This window comes from Oryzias melastigma, linkage group LG3 (assembly GCF_002922805.2).
Source record: "Oryzias melastigma strain HK-1 linkage group LG3, ASM292280v2, whole genome shotgun sequence".
Lineage (NCBI taxonomy): Eukaryota > Metazoa > Chordata > Actinopteri > Beloniformes > Adrianichthyidae > Oryzias > Oryzias melastigma.
The window spans coordinates 59875-82645 of NC_050514.1; the positions used below are offsets into that span (position 1 = coordinate 59875).

The following is a 22771-nucleotide window of genomic DNA, read 5'->3' on the forward strand; positions in this document are numbered from 1 at the left end:
CAGGAGAAGATAAAAAAAAATCCAAATGTTTGTATTTGTGACTTAGAAAATACGATCGACGAAGCACAAGCTTCCTGCTCCACTTTTGATACATTCATTTGTAAACGTCTAACCCGTACGTCTTAAGTGTAAGAAACTTACATTAGACTCACAATTACTCAACGATACTCTTATAGCATACATGAACATCAGTTTTTGTGATGTCTCTTAAGATGGCTTAACCTGGTGCAGTTCACCTACCATATGTATGGGTAAAAATATCTTTGGGAGTGGAGTTGTGAGTATCTGGATATCAACACCAACCAATCTAGTCAGCTTTCTTCTTCTTAACACTTTTACTGTCCTGGTCTGAGTTCTTTAGGGGCCTAAACTTTGAAATTGAATAAGATCAACTGCAGGTGTTCAATTTCTTGGCATTGTAGATTCATTTATCCAGAGTGAATGCACCCTAAAGAGCACTGAAAGGATTAATTAAAAACTAACAAATATTTTCTTTCATTTACATGTTAGTTTTCTGAGAAGTGTTTGCTTTAAAGCTGCTTTACTTTGTAGTTATGATCCTGGAATGTGACTATCAATACACCAGTTATTTAAGCAAAGTCACATGAAGATCAAAAGATTTTGTTATGAGAAAAGGTGAGTTTTTATCTAAAGTGATGCATTAAGTTGGATAAGCATCAAAAACTTAATGACAGTTAAGGATCGATTGTGTGTTAGTGCATCAAAGCACAACTTGTTATGGTCAATACCGGATACATCAACCTGCTGCTGATTTACCTTCGGCTCAAAGGGAAGTTTCCAGTGTTGTAACTTTTGGTCTGAATCTAGAATTGCAGCACAATCCTATAGTCTTATGTGCTTGGTCCAAAGAATACAACTGGGACTGATATTATTACACAGTAGACAGTAACTGTCCAGACACAACTGTGCTCCCTAATGAAGCAAAGTGGTATCAAATGCTACAAGAAAAGGAGCGTTCCTGCATTTACTCTCAATATCTTATAGACCCATCTGTTCCAAGGTCACCTTCCCACCTGATACGTCTGCAGCCCAGAAGCTCACTCTTAGTTTGCACTTAATGTTGAAATTGTGTGAAGATATTGTCAGGCATTTGACCTTCGAGCTAAAGTAAAATAGAAATAAAATCTATTGCACCTTATGGCACACGTAAAACCCCTATTTCTTTTTTTTAAGCAACATTTCTCATCATCAGGAGCGCCTTACATGTTTATTTGGATTCATTCTAGTTGTGTTTACTGATTTCAAAGGGATTTTGAAAAGGAAAATGGCGCTCTGTCAAAATGCTTGGTTGGGTACTATGGTGAAAACGCTAACATGGCTAACGGGTAGAGGTGTCGGACTGATTTTCCTTACATGTTAATTACAAGGTTGGGAGTGAGTATGGTCACAGAAACTTTTGTTTTAGCGGTACCAGTCTGTTATTTATTTTATTTTTATTTTTTTGCTACATCTGGGAACACAGTTAGTAGTTATGGGGATTGTGAATAAGCTAATGCAGCTAACGTAGCATGTTTTAAACAACTTCTAAGTTATGTTAGAAGTTTTGTCTCTTTTGATGTGCTAAATTCTAAAAGAGATTCAATGACAATGACTGGGCTTTAATTGTAATCCAGTAGCACCCTACAGTTCAGAGATTACAGTTGTGAAATAGGGGCGGAGTCTTTTAGATCCATATGCAAATGTTTTACTGAAGTGGAGCATGGGCAAGACATAATATGTATGGTAGTCTAAATACAGGCAAAGGTCAAAATCACAAGGGTGAGGCAGGTAAACGAGGAAACAGGCAAAGGTTAAGGCACAGAGGAGGAAACTAGGAATAATATTGCTCAGAATGTCTGCTAGGCAAAACAAGACTTCACAAAATAGAAGCAGCTGGTGGTTGTTTAAATACTGGATGGTACTGATGAGCTGATGGGGATCAGCTGTGCTGGAAGGAAGGTGGCTGATGGGACGTGTAGTGAGGCAGTGGAGGTTAAAACTCGGGCGAGGTGAGAGCTGATGGTTGAATCATGACAACAGTTTACTTCCAGTCATCATTTCTAATCAGAATTTGTTTATTTTCTTTTTGTTTCAGTGACTTCTCCTCATCAGGACTTCATTGTTTCTTCAGTTTTGCTTCTGTCTGGTGTATTCTCTATTCAATGTAGATTTGATTGTTTTTACATTTACAAATTTACAAAATGTGTTAAAAAAAGTATTCTTCTTATGTCACAGAGAGAAAGACCTTTTATTACTTGGTTGCAAGGTAAAATTCTATTCTATTCTGATGAACGCATGTTGACATGTGTTTCAGAAGAGGAGTCCCTCCATTGGACAGTCAGTTACTTCCAATTATTTTTAATCATTAAAAATTAATCTGCCAAATCTTAATTCTCGCTTCGGCTCATAAAAACCTTAAAAATTTAATCTCCAAACATTTTTTGTGCTACATTATCACTTTCTGGAACAAATGATCAACTATTTCATTCCTGTACCCAGGTTTAAAGTTCCTCCATCGTCTTTTTTGTTTTTTTTAAAGCACCACATTCTGCTTCTGAGACGGTGGTTGCAGTGTGCAGTGGCTGACCAACATGCAAAGCGATGTCGGTCAGAAGCATCAGGGATTGGCTGGGAGGATGACCCTACCTTTGAACCACTTCCTGATAACCTGCGTGGTTCACCTGCAGGCAAAGCTTGCCGGTCCCTGCAGTCTTTGTCCAGCAAAGGAAGACGGAGCAAGACGTCTGCAATGCCTGAAAAAGAAGGCACACCAATGGTGAGAATGAGCACAACAATTGTGTTTTTTTTCCTGTTTGGCAACTTAAGCCTTTGAGAAACTAAGTTTTAAAATATATGAAGTATTTATACAGTGGGTGTATTTGTAATGGGACAAAAATTACAGTAAAAAGTGATTTCTGTTTCGTTTCATGAGTTTAGACTCAAATATTGTTGTTTTGAAGAACCTCACATATAAATGCATTTGTTATTGTATCAAATTATTTTTTTACACAAATTTTACAAATATAAATATACCCAAAATAATCATATTTACCAAAGTTGAAGTGAAGAATTAAAAAAAAAAAAGTTTTAAAGTAATTTTTGCTCATTTTGGTTTAGATGGTTTAGATTTTCAAAATAGAAATTTTAGGAAGTTTGTCCTAAATTTGACAAGTGTAATATTCTGTTTAGACAAACATGTCTCTCAAGAAGAAACCTAAACTGAGTGGCCATTTTCCTTGGGGTTTAAAGGGAAGCTGCTGACCTTGATTTTTTCTTTAACTAAAACAAAGTTTATAATTGTATACTGTAAGCAAAATTTAAATGGTGTTTACATGAAATGGGGCATTTCTCCTTAAGCTTTCCACTCAACTTTGCACATAAACACAAGTGCATCGCATAACTCAGCATCCTTTCATCCAACTTTGCATGCAAATCGTCCTGTTTGCATGCCCAGTAGTCCTTTCCCTCTTAGACCTGAACCTGCAGTCAAATGAAAGCTTCCACCACAAGCTGCTCACTCACATTAAACAGATGGCTACACAGAAATTGACTCTGTGAGTTACCATTGCACTCTGCTGAAAGGCTTTCCTTCATTCAAAGTACACAGAGCGGTTATTGCATTGTTTGTGAGGATTTGCACTCCAGTTGCATTTTTCTTTCCTTTTTATTTTTTTGTTTTTCCGTTGGTTTTAATCATCTTCCACAAGCTTCTCAAGTGCCAATGCAAATTAGGCCGCCTGATAAAAGTCTGAGTTTGCCGAGGCAAATGGATAATCCTTTCAATAATGAATGAGGGCGTTTTTTTGAACTTAGAGCCATTTATTTCCTAGAAAGGAATCATTTGGAGATTAAAAGGTTGCCGTTTTCTATGTAAAACAACAGCAGTTTTGAAAATGTCAAAAGCACACATTGCAAAAAACCCAAAACACTCCAATGAATCATAAATGAACAAAGAATATTTAGTCCATAAATAAGCCACAGAGGCTTGTAAAATTCTTGTTTCATTTAACACAAGTTACAGAAAACAATCAAGAAGAAGAATTAAAATTAAAGCAGTAAGTGGCGCTATATGGACACTAGTGCAACCCTCCTGCACCTGAGTGGATGCGGCATGTCCTTCACTCTCCCCTCCTGCCACTCCTGCCACTGCCACCATGGGTCAGTGATGCATGTGACAAATTCATTCAAAATAAACATTTTTTCTACAATAGCAGCTTTTCTGTTGGTTTAACTCCATAGCAACCATTTGATTTTTTGGTCACCTGGATGTCACTAACAGATTTATTTGATTTTTAGAACAATCTGCAAAAGTAAAATTTTAGATTTCCTTAGCAACAGAGGTTTTTCGTTATCCAGGCCCATATTCCTAATATGTTCATATTGAGCCAGGGATTTATTCAATTTTCATAATATTCCCAAAAAAAAAATGTGCGTATTAGGGGAACGCCACTTTTGCTAGCTCACCATGCTAACGCTATTCAGAATCTGCAGCTTTTAAATACATTTTTTTGTAACTAGCTTTCAAAGATTGCTTGAGGAGATTAAGTTGATAGAAAGTACTAACGGTATTTTTTTTTTTTGATTATTTTTTGGGATAATTTTTTTGATAATTCAAGATGGATAATTCAAGTGGCCTCTTGATGAGGTCAAAGGTCAACAAAACTTTGGTGGTAATTGTAGACTTAATGTGGTGGTACGTGTATGAAATGTTGTGTATATCGCCCAAACAAAAGTCTATTTTTCTGTATTTTACGAAAATGTATAAAATAAACTTTGCCCCAACAAAATGACTGCGAAGCAGTAGGTCCCGTGGCCATCCCATAATAATTTTAGAACCTCTTTTGGATATCCCCAACATGTGTTTTTTAGATTTTGTAAGCGGAAACAAAAAACGTATCTTTGCAGCCTTTAAAGAGATTTTGGCCCCATTCGTTTTCTGATGGTTTCGCCTTCTTTTTTGTTTGTTTGTTTTTTTGGAGGGGTGGGGGTGGTCTTTCACTATGTCAAATATTCCTTGTCACGTTTTGGTGAGTAAGGCGACCTTGTGTGCTCAGAAAGGCGCCATACAAACAAAATGTATTATTACTATTGCTATTAAATTTTCATGCAAAGGCAGAAGGAAAAATTGCAAAAGAAATCTGATCCTTGAGTCCAGGACTGCTTCACTTAACTTTCCACATTCTTTTAAACAACACACTTTTAGAATGCTAATGCTTTGCAGTTGATAGCTCTCGAAAGCATTTACACTTTGGAGTGCATCCGAGATAAACCTTTATGAGCTCACAGCATATTTGGCCCAGTTCTCTTGACTGTGGTTTGTGCCGATCCTGTTCAAGCACCAGGGAGGACCAGCCACTTTGCATGTGAGACGAGAATGAAAATTCTGCCAGCTTTGCATCGCCCATAAGTAGGCTACTTATTACAACACATCCATTAGTGAAAGGCTGGCGACGAGTGATATGGAGTTAGGGGAAAAATGACCTCATATCTGTGAAAAAATTTGTTTGCAGGAGCCTCTGCAGCCGCAGACACGATGCCTGCAGTGTGGGGAGAAGCTGGAGTGGTCAGACGAGCACAGGTGCGTCGTGTCATCGCTCACATGAATTAGACGCCATAATGAGAGAATCCCATTTCTCCTGTCTGCTGCAGGAAGCAAACACTTGTGCATGACTAACAAGTATTAACTAGCTCCAAGTAGATATTCAATTTAATTATTCATGAGAGATGATTTTTCTGTGTCGTAAAAAACGACTTTTTAAAGGGAAAGCAAAATTCTACATCTCAGTGAGGTTAATAAAATATTATTCCAAGCTATTAAGAAAGATATTTCATCAGCCACATTTTTATGACTTTATTAATGGAGTCTGTGTGTCTCTTGTTAGCTTAAGCACTTAACTAGTAATTAATAATGAGTGCTTGGAAATGACTGGCATGAAACACCACGCACAAGGGCAGAACATATTCTTAAATGTTTAATACTTTCAAGACAAAAACTCAGAAAAGCTTAACGTTTCCGTTTTAGCTAACACTAAAAATTTAATTATTTAAGCTAATAGTTGTTGCCATTAGCTTAGTTGTTTTCACGCTGATTAGCTTAGCTTCCTAATAATGATTTGTTTGAATAAAGTCCTGCTGCAATCGTCTTTTGAGCTAACATATCTTTGATATCTAAGGTGCACTTAAAATCCTTAGTTAAAAAAAATACAACTGTCTTATTTATAGATAAATGCCTAATGATCCCTATAGAAATATCAGTCTGTTTTTTTTTTCTTTCTATGAGTTGTAAACAAGATTGGGTGTTTTGTAAAAACGCTAACATGGCTATTAGCTAACATGATCCAATTTTTTTACGTGTCACCAGGAGTTAGCATAGTCACAGTAACGTTAGTCTTAGCTGTATCAGTCTGTTTTCGTCATGTTCTAGGTAAGATTGAGAGTTGCGCATGTAATGTGAAAATGCTAACATGCTAACACGCTACCAATGTGTAGCATGTTACAGACGAGTGCTAGAGTGACTTAACTCTGCCTGTTGCCTCCTTAATGTGCCTTATAGTTCGATGCACCTCATCCATGACAAAGTTCATTAACAGTCCACTTTATAATCTGGTGTGCCCTTTAGTGCAGAATATAGAGCATTTTCAAAGCGTTCCAACTGTTCTTTTATACATGATTATGCTACTTTTAGCCAAAATCCCCAAAAAACTGTTGTTTTTCTTGGACATAAATTCCGTAAAGAGGCAGTAAGTAGTTCGTTAGAATTGTAGTCTGGACCATCGGTGAGGTGTAAGCCCGCTCCATTTCCCATCACCCATCTGTTTACACACTCTCCTGCTAGCTTACAGCGCCCCACAACCTCAACTTAACATTACTGGTATAACAAAAATGGCGAGCAATATCAGAGCTTTCTACCTGTACAGTTTTGAGCCCGATGCAGGCCGGAAGAGGAAAACAAAGACGTACATGGATCTTTTTGTCTACAAGTAGAGCAGGAAGCTTGTGGCCTGATGGTTTAAGCTTCTATGACACAACAACAAACTTTTTCAAACGACATTTTTTCATCTGCTCCTGATTCACAATGATTTGAATAAAGAAATACTCAGAAATTTATTGTTAAACTTAATTTTCTTCATATATGTTCTCTATCATGAGAAAAATCCCCCCAAAAACATGTTAAAAACTCTAAAACTTTCATTAGACTGAGTCTTTAAATTAGAAATCTGTCGCCACAGTGTGAGTTTAAAGGCAGTTGTTGGAATCAAAGGCCACCTTGATGCTGTGGAGAAGATCTGAGACTCCAGTATTACAGGGAACACCTTCAACAGACTGCTACTCCATCAATACAAAAGCCTGAGTTACAAAACTTGACAATAAACGCCTTAGTGGTGGAGATTCTCAGTCATCCAGGTCGTGTCATCACACAGTTCTCGTCTTCAGGGCATCTTGACTTTGAAGGTTAATCTACCAGACGTTTCGCCGCTCATCCGAGCCGCTTCTTCAGTTCTAACTGCTGATGGGAAACTCTGGTTATTTGTGTGCTGACTACTTCAAAGGTAGTCAGCTGAAGTAGTCAGCACATAAAAAACATGAATTCCCCATCAGCAGTTGGAACTCGGGAAGCAACTTGGATGAGCAGCAAAACATCTTTGAGATTAACCTTTAAAGCCCAGCTGCCTTGAAGAATAGAATCCTGGGATACTCTAACAAGCTACCGCAGTTTCAGGAAGTTCAGAAGCATTTGAAATTTTGCAGTTTTGGGGGCTTTGAGTGAAATAAATATACTTTTCCCCACATTACAACAGGCTGTCAATTTTTTTGGGTAAACATTCATCACTTATTAGCGATTTACAAATATCTTTTACATTAATACGATCTGGGATGCAAGAGAGCACCGAGGGCAACATGTACCATACAGCAAAGAGCTGGATTTGCATAGCCGCAGACTCTGCCTGTTGTCAAGGACAGAAAGGCATTTCAAGGTCTCAAAATGGCCCCAGGATTCAATTTTCCCAAAAGTTCATTGAGGTATTACTCACAGATGTCTCCCATTGGCTCTTAGCTACCATTACCTGCTCTTGTTTGGCTCATTCGATCAACTTAAATGACCTATTTATCACTTTTTACCTGAATTAAAATTCTAAAATTGATGAAATTTGTGATTTAAATATAACACCCATACACAATCTTTTAGCAATCTATGATCTTTTTGAAGAAATTACTGAGTTGAAGCGAATTTTGCTGTCAGAAATCAGCTGAAGCTGAACAGAGCAAGAGCGGACGTCTATAAACACTGTTTATTAAAAAACTATTCATGCAATATTCCATATTCATTATTACATCATGTGTTTAATGGAGAAGAAGTGCTTCTGATTATTGGATTCTGCAGTTTTATTGTTGTAGACATCCATTTTATGAGTTATCAATGTGCTGCTAATAAAAATTCTTGCTACAGTTCATGTTATGTTCAATAATCACGATCAATTGTGTTGTAAGGCTTTCTTTAATGCATTTTTATGGACATTTTTTTTGTCAATGAGTGTAAAACCTTTAAAAACTTGAGGAGCTTGACCTTCATCAGGAGAACTACACTTAAACCCACTCCGATCATCTTTTGATCTATTGTAAAATCGTTTCTCTAGGTCTTTTATTTATGATTACAGTCTTTTTGCCAGAATCAATAGTCTTGTGTCGTTTTCTAGGACATAGTTTCTGCAGAGCAACAGGAGTTCATGAAAAATTCACCTCTAAGTAATCTGTGGGATGGTTGGTTCAGAGTAACCCCACCCCCCACTTCCTGTTACCCATCTGTTTACACACTCTCCCACTAGCTTACAGCCCCCAACCTAATATTTCCAGTGGAACAAAAATGGGGAGCAATTTTGGAGCTATCCAGCGGTTACGGTTTTGAGCCACAAGGCAGCTCGGGCATGAATCTAATGTTTTACAAGTGGATACATTAAAATGGAGAGGAGCAGGGAGCTTAGAATAGTTGTAGTTTCTGCATTCCAACAACAAACTTTTTCAGATTGCTTTTTTTTGGTCGGCCTTTAATTCACAACGATTTGAATAAAAACAAACTCGTAATTACAATTTTGAGCTTAATTTTTATGTGTCCTCTATTATCAGAAAAATCCTACAAAAACATGTTCGATATACCTATTTTTATCTAAAGGTCTTTAAGAACGAAGTCAGTTTAATGTTTAGCTGACATTGCTTCTGTTTTCAGTGGCTTGCTCCCTTTCTTTCTTGTGTAGCGTCCTTCTTGGCTGCTCGTGCTGCTCTTCAGTGGATGAGACCATTGAAAATGTAGCTAGAGGCCTGGCCAGTAAAATGAAGAAGAAGAGTCACTGGGCAGCTGGACGAGTTGGTGACATTGACTTTTGCGGCTCCACCAAGACCCGAGGAAAGGTAAACGGACCCGGTGACGTAAGGAAGCTTGTTTGAAACCAGCCTGTTGAACTGACCAACACTTCTCTTCGCTGTAGTTTGTGAAGGTGCGCAGCAACACAGAACCGGTGCAGATCTACCAGATGCTGACACAGGAGTGGGGCCTGTCCCCCCCACACCTGGTGGTAGCAGTGGTGGGGGGGGATGAGCTGGCTCAGATGAAGCCTTGGCTCCGGGACACACTCAGAAAAGGACTTGTGAAGGCTGCACAGAGCACAGGTTGTATGCAAGTTCACACCATTGACTGTATATGAGAACTGGACAGAGCGACCCCTCCCCCATTGCATTCCAAAAAGGAAGTATCCACTGGTTCCAAGAAGCCAAAACATCTCAAAGAGAAATAGACAGCTATGACTCAGTCATTTTATTTGTCAGAATAAATATTTTTGGTCTGATATACTTTTTCATCCGTCTTTGAAAATATAAATTTTTTTTTCACCAATTTTTTTGTAGCTCAACTGACCAATCAGATGCTTCAATAAAAGTATATGGTGTCACGTCAGACGTTTGATTAAGAGATTCACTTGAGCCCTTTTTCTAATGGGGTGTGGCCTTCCAACAATTCTATCGGTTGCCATAGAAACGGCGACTCAGACCAATCAGTGCTTTTCGCTCCAACATGGCGTCTGTATCATTTACAAATAGCGATTGAATCGACCTGATTTTGTTGGAGCTACAAGTTAGCCCTTTGTCTTTGGGTGATGTCACACTCACTCTGTCCAGTTCTCATATACAGTCGATGGTTCTAACACATGAAAATACATGAAAAAATGTAAAATGAATGAATATTAAAGTGGATCTTTTTGGGATTTTAATGCATAATTTATACTCTTATATTAGTCTTTAGTCTTCATTGTTTAGCACAAGTAAAATGCATAATAAGGACTCATAAAACAATCTTTATTACAGTGCAGGGAGAGGAAAAAAACAAAAACAAATGACTTATCCACCTCCAAAAGAGGTCCAAAAAGCCCTCCACCTAAAAGAATCAAAAATCTAAAATATATATCTGTCATATATACATGTATATTCCAAAGGTTTTTAAAGATAAAAGTGACAATACATATAATAGTAGTTCACTAACAGGATTTGTCTAAAGCCAGCAATAAAATCCAATTAATAGCAGAAAACATAAATATACCATCCATAAAATAACTCTTTATGGACAAAAGTGAGAAACATTTTTAAGACAGTATGACCCATGACCAAACAAGTCAATTTTAGTACATAAAAAAATTCAAACAATTATAAGGAAGACGGAAATCAAATGCTTTCTTAAACATATTTTACAGCACTTTGAAGAATTGCAGGTTTTTATTGCATAAAAGAGTTCATTCCAAAGTTTTGCCACCAAAAATCTAATTGAAAACTGACCTTGAAAAGAGAGAAACTCAGTAAAATGAAGAGCAGAAGAATTACAGGTTATTATTGTTAGAAATTATTTTAAAATATCTTGTACTCATTAGGTTTTCCTTTAAAACCCCTTAAAAACTCAAGAAACGATCAATGACTCTGCTCTCCAGGGGCGTGGATTCTGACTAATGGCCTTCGTTTCGGCATCACCAAACACTTGGGCCAGGCTGTGCGTGATCACTCCCTGGCCAGCACCTCCTCTACCGTTCGTGTAGTGGCGATTGGAATTGCGCCTTGGAACATGATCCACAATCGAGAAGCGCTGCTCGGTGCCAAGGTTCGTGCTCCCACAGAGACAAATGCGACATCAGGACATCAGCTCAGTATCTGATGACCTTTATACATATCTCTCCTTTTTTTTTCATCCCTACAAGGTGGATGAACCCGCGGTTTACACGCCACAAGACTTGCCTCATGGCTCGGTGTATTCCCTGGACAGCAACCACTCTCACTTTGTGCTTGTGGAGGAGGACTCCACCAGACCAGGAGCAACCAGTGAAATGAGGGTGAAGCTGCTCAAACACATCTCACTTCAGAGGACCGGATATGGAGGTAACATCAGTGGGCTCCGCGCTGTATATAAAACCACACTTTTTATTTTTATTTTTTAGTCTTCAGTTCCAATACATTTTAAATCCACCTTACAATATTTATTCATGAAAAGTTAAAACAGTCTTATAGCAGGTATTAAAAAATGGGAATATTCCCTGTGAAAAATTAAAGCCTTCATGGAAGTAAATTATAAATGCACTTTGCATTATTTTCATTGCGCCACAGCAAAAAACAAGTAGCTCTTTCATATGCAGACACTGAAAGAAAGCTGAGCTCAGTCTTTAATAACTCTTTGATTTGGCTGACTGTAAAATTAGAAGCTTTAGCAGAAAGCTGGTGGAAGTAAAGGATGCTTCCCTCTGCAAATCAAGACTACTTTTGATTAAAGTTTAGGGAAAAGTATTTAGAAAAAGAACATTTTGTCCTTAAACAAACAGAAAAAAACAGTTTGAATATCTCTGTCATCAAAAGATATTCACTTTGTATGTCTGTGACACTCAAACACACATACCCACCATCAGGATAATACATTGGTTTGACATTTTTTTTTTTACATAAAAACTCACTCTGATATGTTTTAAAAGTGTTCCCGGTGGTCTTTTAATTATGATTAAGATAAAAAAATAAAATAAAAAAAAACTGTTGTTTTTTTTAGGACATAGTTTCTGTAGGAGTTCACCTCTGGGTTGTGGGCGGGACCGTTGGCATGGAAAAACTCCGCCCCCTCTTCCCCTCCCTTTTGGTATTAGCTCAAAGCAAGAAGTGTTTTTCACAAATACAATTTCTTTCAATGTGTATTTTATCATCTGCTCCTGATTTACAAGGATTTAAATAAAAAATACTCAAAAATACTATTTTTGAACTTAACTTGCATCAACCAAACCCCCAAAACACCATTTTGGATCTTTAAAAGGAAGGAAATAGTCTTCCTTTGTACAAAAATTTTAGAGTAATTTTCATGTAAAAAAAAAAAAAAACAAAAAAGCATCAGATAAATGAACATTTTTTATGAGATCTAAAGATGAAAGAGAATTTTGGTTGTACTGCATTTGCAGTATGTTTTAGTAAGATAACTTTTTCATGTTTTTAGGCCCAATATGTCTTAACTTTTGACAAAAGGAATTAAACAAGAAACTTGATTAATTTATTGCTTGAATTAATAGCTGAATTCATTTTTGCTTGATTGATTTTTTAAAGCTGTTTTTGTATTTCGTGACACAAATGAGCTGTTTATTTTGTCTTAATATTAGAACTAAGAGACAAAACAGAATCAATTTGAATTTCTGCAGTGGTCCCCGACATGACAGGCAGTTTATGACAAACATTTGTTTTCTTTATGTTTTCTTTGTTACTGAGGTGTATAATAAAAACAAAGCTAAACAGCTTTTTTTTTTGAATATTTGCCTAAATTATTTCCAAAATTGTCTACAGTAACTGGTTTGTTCAGAAATTTTAATTTTAAATTGACCTTTTGGTGTTTTCAGGTGCAGGAAGTTTTGAAATTCCTGTTCTTTGTCTTCTGGTCCATGGAGAACCCAAAATTTTAAAGGTGAGTTTGTTTTTTGATGCTTTTTTTACATATGTGGGCAATGCACAAATTGTACGTAGCAGCAGTGAGACACAGCATTTATGATACGTGTTAACCTGACTCTTTGACTAAACTAAATTTTGACCAAGCCGGCTAATGTTCTCTGCATAAATAAAACGTGAAAACCTTTTTAACTCGTGATATTTTCAAGGGATTTGATCTCTGACAAGCCTGGAGTGTAAAGCCGATCCAAACAATGCCATTTCCGCCTGCAGAGAATGTACAAAGGCATCGCCAACTCCACGCCGTGGCTGATCCTGGCAGGCTCTGGAGGCGTGGCCGACATCCTTGTCACACTGATGAATAGAGGCTGCTGGGACACAGACAGCGTTCATGAGCTCCTGCTGGACACCTTTCCTAATGCCCACCACAGCGCAGACATCAGTAACTGGGTCAAGCTGGTAAGAGCCATGTGCACAGCTTGGAGGCAAAACCACACGAAGATGGAGAGATCACAAGGCTCTAGCACGGGCAGAAAATGGGACACACTGGGAAAAGCCTGAAGCCAGCTAATGTGGACATTTCATTTTTTTAAAAAAGCTTTGCCTGGTTAGAATAAAGGAAAAAGAAACTGTTCACAATAACTGATTGTTAACTTACCCGCCAGATTCAGAAGATACTCGATCATGGACATCTCCTGACCGTCCACGACCCCGAACAGGACACGTCCGAGCTAGATACTGTCATTCTCAAAGCTCTCGTCAAAGGTAACATACTGTATTTTTCTGAGTATTAGTTGCATAGTTCAGAGTGTGACTTATATGTGATTTTAAAAATTAGAAGGCTCATATTTTCCCACTAACAACCGCTAGAGGGCACTGTAGGTACATGTGTGTGTCAGTATTAGGTACTCACAGCAATGCAGAGGAAGAGGCAGGGCTATGGCCAAATTCCTTCGGTGACGTCATATCCGAAAGAAAAGTAATGAGCATGGTGTCCGGATTGCCTTTAAAATCCAGGACACTTGATATTTTTTTAATAGTTAGGGATTAGGGTTGGAATTCGGACATAACTTTAGGTTTATATTTTCCATCCTCAGAATATTCCTGCACAGCAAGTCATCAAAGTGGGTCACGCAGAGACAGAAGTACTACTATAAAAAGCCGTCATTCAGACACAGTTCCTGCATAGTGAGCCTCAGTGTATTGGGAGAATATCTGAATGATCTCATGAACCCAGACATGCAGACGTGATTACCAATATTTTTATAGATCTTTGCAAAAAAACAATGTCTTAACATCATCCATGTCTTTCATGCACTTTAAATGAGATATACAGCCAATGCTTTAATGTCTAAAATGGTTAAAGAATTTGGCTATAGCTCCTTCCACACACGTCAGAAGCATCAAGTTTACGAAAACAATTTTGGACGAGCTGACCAGCGAATTTGACAAGCGTCCAAAGAGAGGCGTGCAAAAGTATGGAGAGAAAATAGACTCATCCCGATTTGTGTGTGCGTAGTTCTTGATTTGTGAGCAAAACTTTGGATTTGTGCGTAATTTTTTATTTGTAATTCATATAATACATTCTGTCCATAAATACGAAACCTTTGGAATAAAAAAAGGAAATACTAAATATAATTTTAATTAAAATTACAACTTCTTGAAACTAATTACATGCACAGCTCTTTAAAAATTACACACAAATCGCTTGTTACGCACACACAAAACCACATTTACGAACAAATCTGATGTGAGACTCTTTTCACCTCTTCGAGATTTGTCCATGAGTGATGTGTTTGAATGCTGCTAGAATCCTGGGTCATCAGAGTTTTCTTATCAGCTGTTTTGAACTTAGATTATGAATAATATCTGGTGAAACTTAACATCTTCCTACTTTCTTAAACAGAAATGCCCGATAATTAAAATAAAAAAGCCAGAATTTGTTTTTAAAACAATCATTACTAAAGTTTAGCGATTTCTTCACCGTGGAACTCTTCCGCGAGCTGGCAGCCGCAAGGGAGTGCCTCTGTGGGTAAAGCAGGCAGTTCAAGAGTCCGCTACCTGGGTGTAGAGAAGCGGAACTTCTGCAGATCGGAGCGGGCAGTGGGCTGATCAACCGACTCCACCATGTGGGTGTTTAGAAGGGTCTCACGCTGCTATTGCACCGCGGAGAACATGTGAACATAGAATTACGCTGGAATTGGTGCATTTAATCAAAGAGCATTGCACTGTTTTCCCTATAGTGTGACCTAAATGATTTTTTTCTTCTTCATTGTCCATTTTTTTAGAGCGACTTACAATCCAAAAAATACACTACCTATTTTATTTAGTAAGTTAATGAATCTGCACCATTCTGGGTGGTCTGACGTGACACAACTGTGATATTTTGGGCGTTTTACAGGTTCTGAACTTGTTGACCTTTTACGTTCCAGCTTGTAAAAGCCAAAGTCAGGAAGCACAAGACTTTCTGGATGAACTAAAGCTGGCGGTGGCGTGGAACAGAGTGGACATCGCCAAGAGTGACATCTTCAATGGGGATGTGGAGTGGAAGGTGGGGAAACGCATTGTCAGACTGCTTCTTCAAGATGCAGGTGTAACGTTCAGAGAGGTCAGAACTGTTTAAACAGTCGGTAGTTAACCTTTTCGCAGTAATGAAATCAACGAGGCCAGTAGATCTGGACTCAAAGATGACTCGTTCTCGTTTCAGTTGACTTCAGCAGCTGTCTTTGATGTTTACAATCTTGGGCTGTTAACTTCACACACTGAACTTCTAACATTTACTTATTAACACAAATTAGAATCAGTTCATGTCAACCTCGGCGCTGTGGGAGTCTCAGTACCAGCATCCTCAGAGGACCACGCATGTCTGCACCAGAAGAAATGCATCCATCCACAGAGCTGTAGATTTATGAGGCTGCAAATGCATTTCTCCAGAGGGTTTCCACGGATCAGCATTTGTATTCATTAGACACAAAAGTAACTTACAGGCCATTTACAACTCACAAAATAATGATTAAAGAGGCCGGCCTTCAGTGTGTTGCATTAGAGAATAGAGAAATGTGGAAAAAAGCCAAATCGTTACTTTAAAATACTTGTTGTTGTGACCTTTGCAGGCCTGTGACCTTGAAGAAGTCATGATGGATGCCTTGATCAATGACAAACCAGACTTTGTGCGCCTTTTTGTGGACAATGGCGTGAACCTGGGCGAGTTCCTGACCTATGGCCGCCTGCAGGAGCTTTACTGGTCGGTGTCAGAGAAGAGCCTCCTTCACAACCTGCTCCTCAAGAAGTACGACGAGAAACAGCTCCTGCTGGGGGCCGCCAGAACACCGGGTCCTCCTGGACATTATCCTTCAGAGCAAGGGAAACCTCGCTTCACACTCTTTGAGGTCGCCAAAGTGCTCAAAGACTTCCTGCATGACTCCTGCAAAGGCTTTTACCAAAAAGTTCCCACTGTAAGTTTCAATGGGGGACATTTTTATCCTTAAGTGTGAAGATAAATGGTTGTAAAGCAGAGGTTTCAAACTCATTTTGTTTGATCTCAAATGGGACTCTTAGGATCTTGGGATCTTAGGCCCATGCTGTTTTCTTTGGCCAAGTCCTCTTGCGCCAACACACTCTCATCCCCAGGTCGTATTATGTTGACGGATGGTTAAGGCCCCTTTAGCGTCACTTTTTGATATTCTGGGTGTCCCCAACTAGTCATTTTTCAATTCACTGACTGTTCCTATTAAATCACAGGTCCCCAACCTCCGGGCTATGAACCAGAACTAGTCCAGCACCCACACCTTAACCCGACACCGGAGCAGATGCGGTACCGGATGCGAACCAGTACTGGGTTAAGGTTAGGTTACTGGTACTGGGTTAGGGTACCGGTACTGGACGTATCCCGAGGACCAGTGCGCATCTGGAACTGCACCCCGAGGGTTGCGGACCCTTAATATTACGAACAGCCAGGACGTCAAAAGATGACGAGTTGGGGACACCCAAAACGTCAAAAAGTGAAGCACAGGAGTTCATAACCACACGCCAATGTGTGAGGACTTGGGAAGGAGAATGTGTTGGTCTGTAAGAGGACCTGGCCACAGAAAACAACGTGGCCCTAAGATGGCGCCACAACATCGTTAACCAGAAGTCCCTGACCAAGGTTTGAATTAAGTTCAAGCTAGTGTTGCCACAAACGGTTATTTTAATAGTTGACTAATTATCGATTATTTTTTTCCGATTAGTCGACTAATCGGGTCATGTGCAAACTGGATGTAAAGCACACATCTTAACTATCATTGGCTTTAAACTAACTAAAAACTAGATATATAATATGATATAATATAATATAGTATATAGGTAATGCTAGTGGGAATGCTGTAAGCTGAATTTGGCCACTGAAGATGTAGTGCTGATAGCTGAAAACGCTGAAGCTTATTACTGAAAACGCTAATGGTAAATGGCGTATACTTCTATAGCGCTTTCTTCCATCGAGGGCCCAAAGTGCTTCACAGTCACAGACCCATTCACACACACATTCACACACTGGTGGTGGCTGGCTAAAGCTGACAGCCAGCCAAAATTAGTTAAATTAGTTAAATGTTAATTTAGCCTAAAAAAACAGAAATAAGCCTAAATTAGCCAAAACAGTTAGCATGTAGCTGAAATATTAGCTAAACTCCTAAATATCCTAAAAACCTTAATAAATGCCAAAATAGTCTAAAAAGCTAGCAGAATGCCATTATAACTTTTAATGTTACTACACTCTGACTCCATATTATATAAAGTAACGACTAATCAACTATTAAGTTAGCTGTCGACTATTTTAATAGCCGATTAGGCGTCGATTAATTGACTAATCGTGGCACTCGTAGTTCACGCTCTTCCTCTGCAAAAATACCAGAACCAGGTTGGGGTTACATTTAGGGTTAGGAATCTTCCACTTTAGATACATAAATTCATCTTTCGGCTACAGCTTTGACATTTCCACTTCCGGCTAATGAGATCAATGTTGTATTTAGGCGTCCTCTTGCCTGAAACCAGGTCCCTCTTGACCAGCGGGTACTTCCTGTTTGGAACGCGAGGGGGTAGGGGATGATGTGTCCAGTTCCAATAGGCAGTCAATGGCTCAAATGCAGGTCTGATTCTAATAGGATTTTCTGATGTGTACTAGTGTAATATGAGCTGCAGTGCTGTGTCTGCAACTGGATGCAGAAAAGCTTGTTACCTAAAGTGCAAAAAAACAAAAGTAACAAATAATAAAATTCAAATACTTTATTGATCCCCAGAGGAAAATTAAAAATGTCTAGCACAGACTATTTAACTTTTGCTGCCTAAGAATGCCAACTTTATGTCCCTGTGAATGTCTTGTATAGGAGAAACCACCGAAAGGTCGGCTTTTCCAAAGCCAGAAGAACCTCCCAGAGATGGAGGAGCTCTGCGAGCATCCTTGGCGGGATCTCTTCCTCTGGGCTGTCCTTCAGAACCGACAGCAGATGGCCAACTACTTCTGGGCAATGGTCAGTTTTGTTCGTTTCTTTTTTCTGATAAACTAAAGCTTGTACTGCATCAGCGCTCCATCTTTTTATAGACTGAATGTTTATGGAAAAAAAGGGGTTTCCTCTCAAAGCCAATAGTGCATCGTGCTTTGGATTTAATGAGACAAGAGTGATGTCAGCCGGCACGCCACTGGTGTAGGTCAGCCTGTCGTCGGTAAATGTCACCCCAGATAAAAGAGTCCTGCAAACTGCTTATTTATTAAGAAGTGAGCTAAGCTAAAAACCTATCTTATCACCTGGAACATTACTGGAATGAAGGTCATGGCGCTGGCTGAAACAGTCATCCAGTAGTAAGATAGGGGATCCATTTCTTGGCTCTAGCAGAAGTTATTAGGAAATAATGACACACTCCCACTGGATTGATGACAACACGTGACGACAATCAATAATAGCTGCTCTTTGTTTTAAGCATTTTTTTTGACACATTTGATTTGCTGCCCTTTTCTGACACATCGACTAATGACACCAAGACCTCGAGCCGGTCACCCTCGTGCGCTCCCTTCCTCTGTCTTCAGATATTATCGTAAATTATGGTAATTGCATAAAAGTCTATGTACACCTAACACTGCAAACGATTTTACCACTCAGACTGAGGCCTGAATAAATGCATTTATAATTAGATTGTTTGAAGTATCTTTCATGTTGAAGGTCTTATTACAGTTATTCCTAAAAGAAAGGCTTGTGCCAGGATAATCTCATGCATTCAGACGGTGTCCAGCTCACACTCTGTTAAGCCCCAAGGGGCAAACCAGCCCAGAGTCTAGGGATAAATACCAAAATAACATTAAACTGGACACCAAGTAAGAATAAAATTAACACAGTTTATTAAATAAACAAAACCCTTTGTCCTGAAAAAAAGAACAAAGTGAAATTAGTGTGCTGGTTACAGCAAAAAGACAAACCAGAAGGGAGTTGGAACCTGGCCAAACATTAAATAAGTCAGGGAGACTGTTGATCCAGCCATGTGGACTGTCAGAGTCAGCAGCTGCCTAAAACAAATAAACAAAGCCCACAAATCAAGACTACCAAGGTCCAACCCCAAACTAACATAACAAACCCCAGCAGTCTAAGATTACTGAGGACAAAAAAGTAAAGAGAACTTAACAAACCAGCGCCACACCAACTGAAACCCAGTTTGTTGATCTGCTCCATGGCTTGGTGTGGCCCCCTCTGTGTTAAGTAGACAGCAGGTGGCAATTAGGGTACAATGGCCACACCTGCCAGGTGAGCCAAAGGTCTGTAAGGAAAAATAGGTCCAGCAGCAGCAGGGTGGAAACACACTCATGCACTGTCACTTCTCCTAAGCCAGGGGTCTGCAACCTGCAGCTCCACAGCCACATGTGGCTCATTGATCTCTCCATGGTGGCTCTTTGGCTGAAGAAAAATAAAATAATAGTAATTTTCCCCAAAATTTAGAGTTTAGCTTCTATTTTAACAACAGGCTAAGGTTTTTGACTAATTTAGTTTACGGAGGAATTTCATGCTAATTTGGAGTTTAGCTAATATTTTAGCAAAATACTGATGTTTTCAGCTAATTTGTTATATTCTAAAGTTTTTTGGAAATAATTTAGAATTTAGCTTCTATTTTAGCAACTTGCTTACATTTTTTACTAATTTAGTTTACTGAGAAATTTTAGGTTATTTTGGAGTTCAGCTAGTAATTAAGCAACATTATAGCTGTTTTGGCTAATTTAGGATTTTTGAAAAAGGTTTTTAGGCTCTTTGGAGTTCAGCTAATATTTCAGCTACACGCTAGCTGTTTTGGCTAATTTAGCCTTTTTTTGTTTTGGTTTTAGGCTGTTTTGGAGTCAAGCTAATATTTCAAGTACATGCTAGCTGTTTTTTTAGACTAATTTGGCATTTAGTCAATATTTAAGCAATAAACCAGCTTTTTTGGCTAATTTGACCTCCTATAAGTTTGCTATGCTAATTTGGAGTTTAGCTTTTAATTTAGCAACGAGCTAGCATTTCTGCTAATTTTGCCTCTACTAAAGGTAAAAGGTGAAAACATAAAAAACAAAACATAAGTCACATTTTGACAGATGCTAGTTTCTTTTCCTTTTGCCTTTGTTCATGCCAAAAAATAATTTGCATGATTCTCATTTATTAAAAAACAAAGAGAAGGTCATGAATGCAAATCCAAATTTCCTAAAGGTTAAAGTAAGTTCATGCGGCTCCTTCTAGGTTTTGATCAGTAGAAAACAAACCCAAATGGCTCTTTTACTGTTAACGGTTGCCGACCTAAGGCATGACAACATAACAGAAACAAATACTGGGTATTGATAATAATTTCCAGAAACGATTTGATTCGATTCAAAAGAGTCTAGAGCGATTCAATCTCTGCCAAACTGAACAGGATAAACATATATTGAACACACTGAAACTAAATTTTAAAAATTTAACTTTTTAACAAATATTAATAAAAACAGGCAAGAATATTGTTCCAGAATAAATCAACTTAAACCTTAAATAACTTTTAATATTTTGCTCACCATAAAAATATATTTTGTCAAAATTATGCAAGTTAGAAATAATCACAAGATAACATCTGACCATCAATGACAATAAAATAAAATTACCTGGAGGGCCAGATCCGGCCCCCAGGCCTTGACTCTGACAAGTGATTTAACGTGTAACTTTAAATTGTTATAGTTTTTTCTGCCAAAAAAATCTTAATTTCGCCCAAAAGATCTGCATATGAGGCTCTTTTTTTAAGTTCTCCTTTAATAACCAGTGTCTTGATAGTTATTAGCACAGAATTAACAAAAATTGGACTTTCCTCTCTAACATCTGTCTCCTTATGAACTGGGGAAATTCCATTACAGAGCCTGATGGATACAAAGCACTATCCACAGTGATAAAAGCGAGTTTGTCCACAGAGACCGTTACTTCAAATGGAGTCTTCATCTTCAGTCGTTGCGCTTTTCATTTACAGACTCCTTCACATCTACACATTTGTCCTGATGTTTGTAATGTATTACTTATAGGGCGTCTGTAACTGGAATCCATCCAATTGCAACAGAACATAAAAATTTAAATGTAGTGAACACGATTCTCTTCAAGGCCATGCGAGGATTATACCTCTCAGTAAGGGTAAAGATTTTCTTTGAGTGTGAAAGAGCCTCCCTTAGCTGTAATGTTCCCACGAGCTCCATTCTTTCTATCTTCAAAAAGGCGATCATGGGAAAGCACAACTTTGAACAAAATGCTGTTGAAATCACATATTTTCTTCTACTTTGTACAAGGAATTTGATTCTGTTCCTGAAGAGTGTTTATTTATACTTTATGACAAAAGTTAAGAAAAAGGAAATCACTAAGACTTCCTTCTACTTGAAACGCACAAAGTGTGTATTAGAAAAATGTGTGTGGGTAATATTACACAAGTAATGGTGGGGTCTAATAATGATTAGATTTTTCCTTTCAAGCTCAGAAATTACAGGGTCAATTTTGTGACTTTAATGGCAAGTCATAAAGGATCAAACCATACAGGGAGGGAGGGCAAAAAAACCTTAAATACATCCCAGTGGGGCACTTCTCTCAGAAAAACACGCCACATGTACTAATCACTCCACTGAGGCCGACCAAAAACACACCCCGGATAAGTGTGGACGAAAATGGCTTTTGCATGTGGGTTTGCATATGCGCCTGTGGATTTCAACACCTTGAGTCATTCTGTTTCCCCTCATGAAGTACTTTTTCTTCAAAGTCTCAATAACAAAAAAATAAGTAAGCCCATGTACCCCTAAGTTGAAATTATTACAGTCACCAAACATGTAAAAACATTGTTTTTCCAGCAGGTCACCTCAGATTTCCTCCTCAGTGGTGTCTTTTGAATAGGGGTGTAAGGACTTAATCCCCAGAGGTGGCCTCCTGAATGCACAGAGATATTGTGATGAGATCCTGACACCCATTGTTGGGTCATACATCCAAGAACATCGCCTTATGTTGGTGAAGGTTGTCATTCATAGCCAACTCCAGGCCTTGAAGGCCACTGTGTGCGCATGATTTCCTGAAACCTAAGTCCTATTCACACTGATTACCTGGTTCAGGTATGTACAGCCCATTAGAACATACCAGAGCAAGGTATGTTGGAAAACATGCAGGAATGTGGCCCTCGAGGCCTGGAGTGAACAGGTTTCTGCTGTTTATCCTTATTTAAGCGACACTCATTTGAAGATGAAAATCATAGACTGTACCTCCTGTTTCCAAGAAGGATAGAATTCTATTGAAAATGTCATTATATTTGTCAGAACAGCCATTCTTGCTGATAACTTCTTCTTAACACCTTC

The 22771-nt window shown here is 38.5% G+C and overlaps 1 protein-coding gene across 1 annotated transcript in view; it reads left to right on the plus strand.

The window, feature by feature from the left end:
- The window catches only part of trpm5 (transient receptor potential cation channel, subfamily M, member 5), a 39213-nt gene that overhangs the window by 5651 nt on the left and 10791 nt on the right, over positions 1-22771 (plus strand). Inside the window, exons 2-13 of the mRNA XM_024296206.2 lie at positions 2540-2776; positions 5511-5578; positions 9252-9405; positions 9483-9663; positions 10968-11134; positions 11232-11409; positions 12894-12958; positions 13213-13398; positions 13605-13704; positions 15372-15490; positions 16053-16394; positions 18300-18443. Coding sequence (XP_024151974.1) covers positions 2540-2776; positions 5511-5578; positions 9252-9405; positions 9483-9663; positions 10968-11134; positions 11232-11409; positions 12894-12958; positions 13213-13398; positions 13605-13704; positions 15372-15490; positions 16053-16394; positions 18300-18443 — 1941 coding nt within the window. The remainder of the gene's footprint in view (positions 1-2539; positions 2777-5510; positions 5579-9251; positions 9406-9482; positions 9664-10967; positions 11135-11231; positions 11410-12893; positions 12959-13212; positions 13399-13604; positions 13705-15371; positions 15491-16052; positions 16395-18299; positions 18444-22771) is intronic.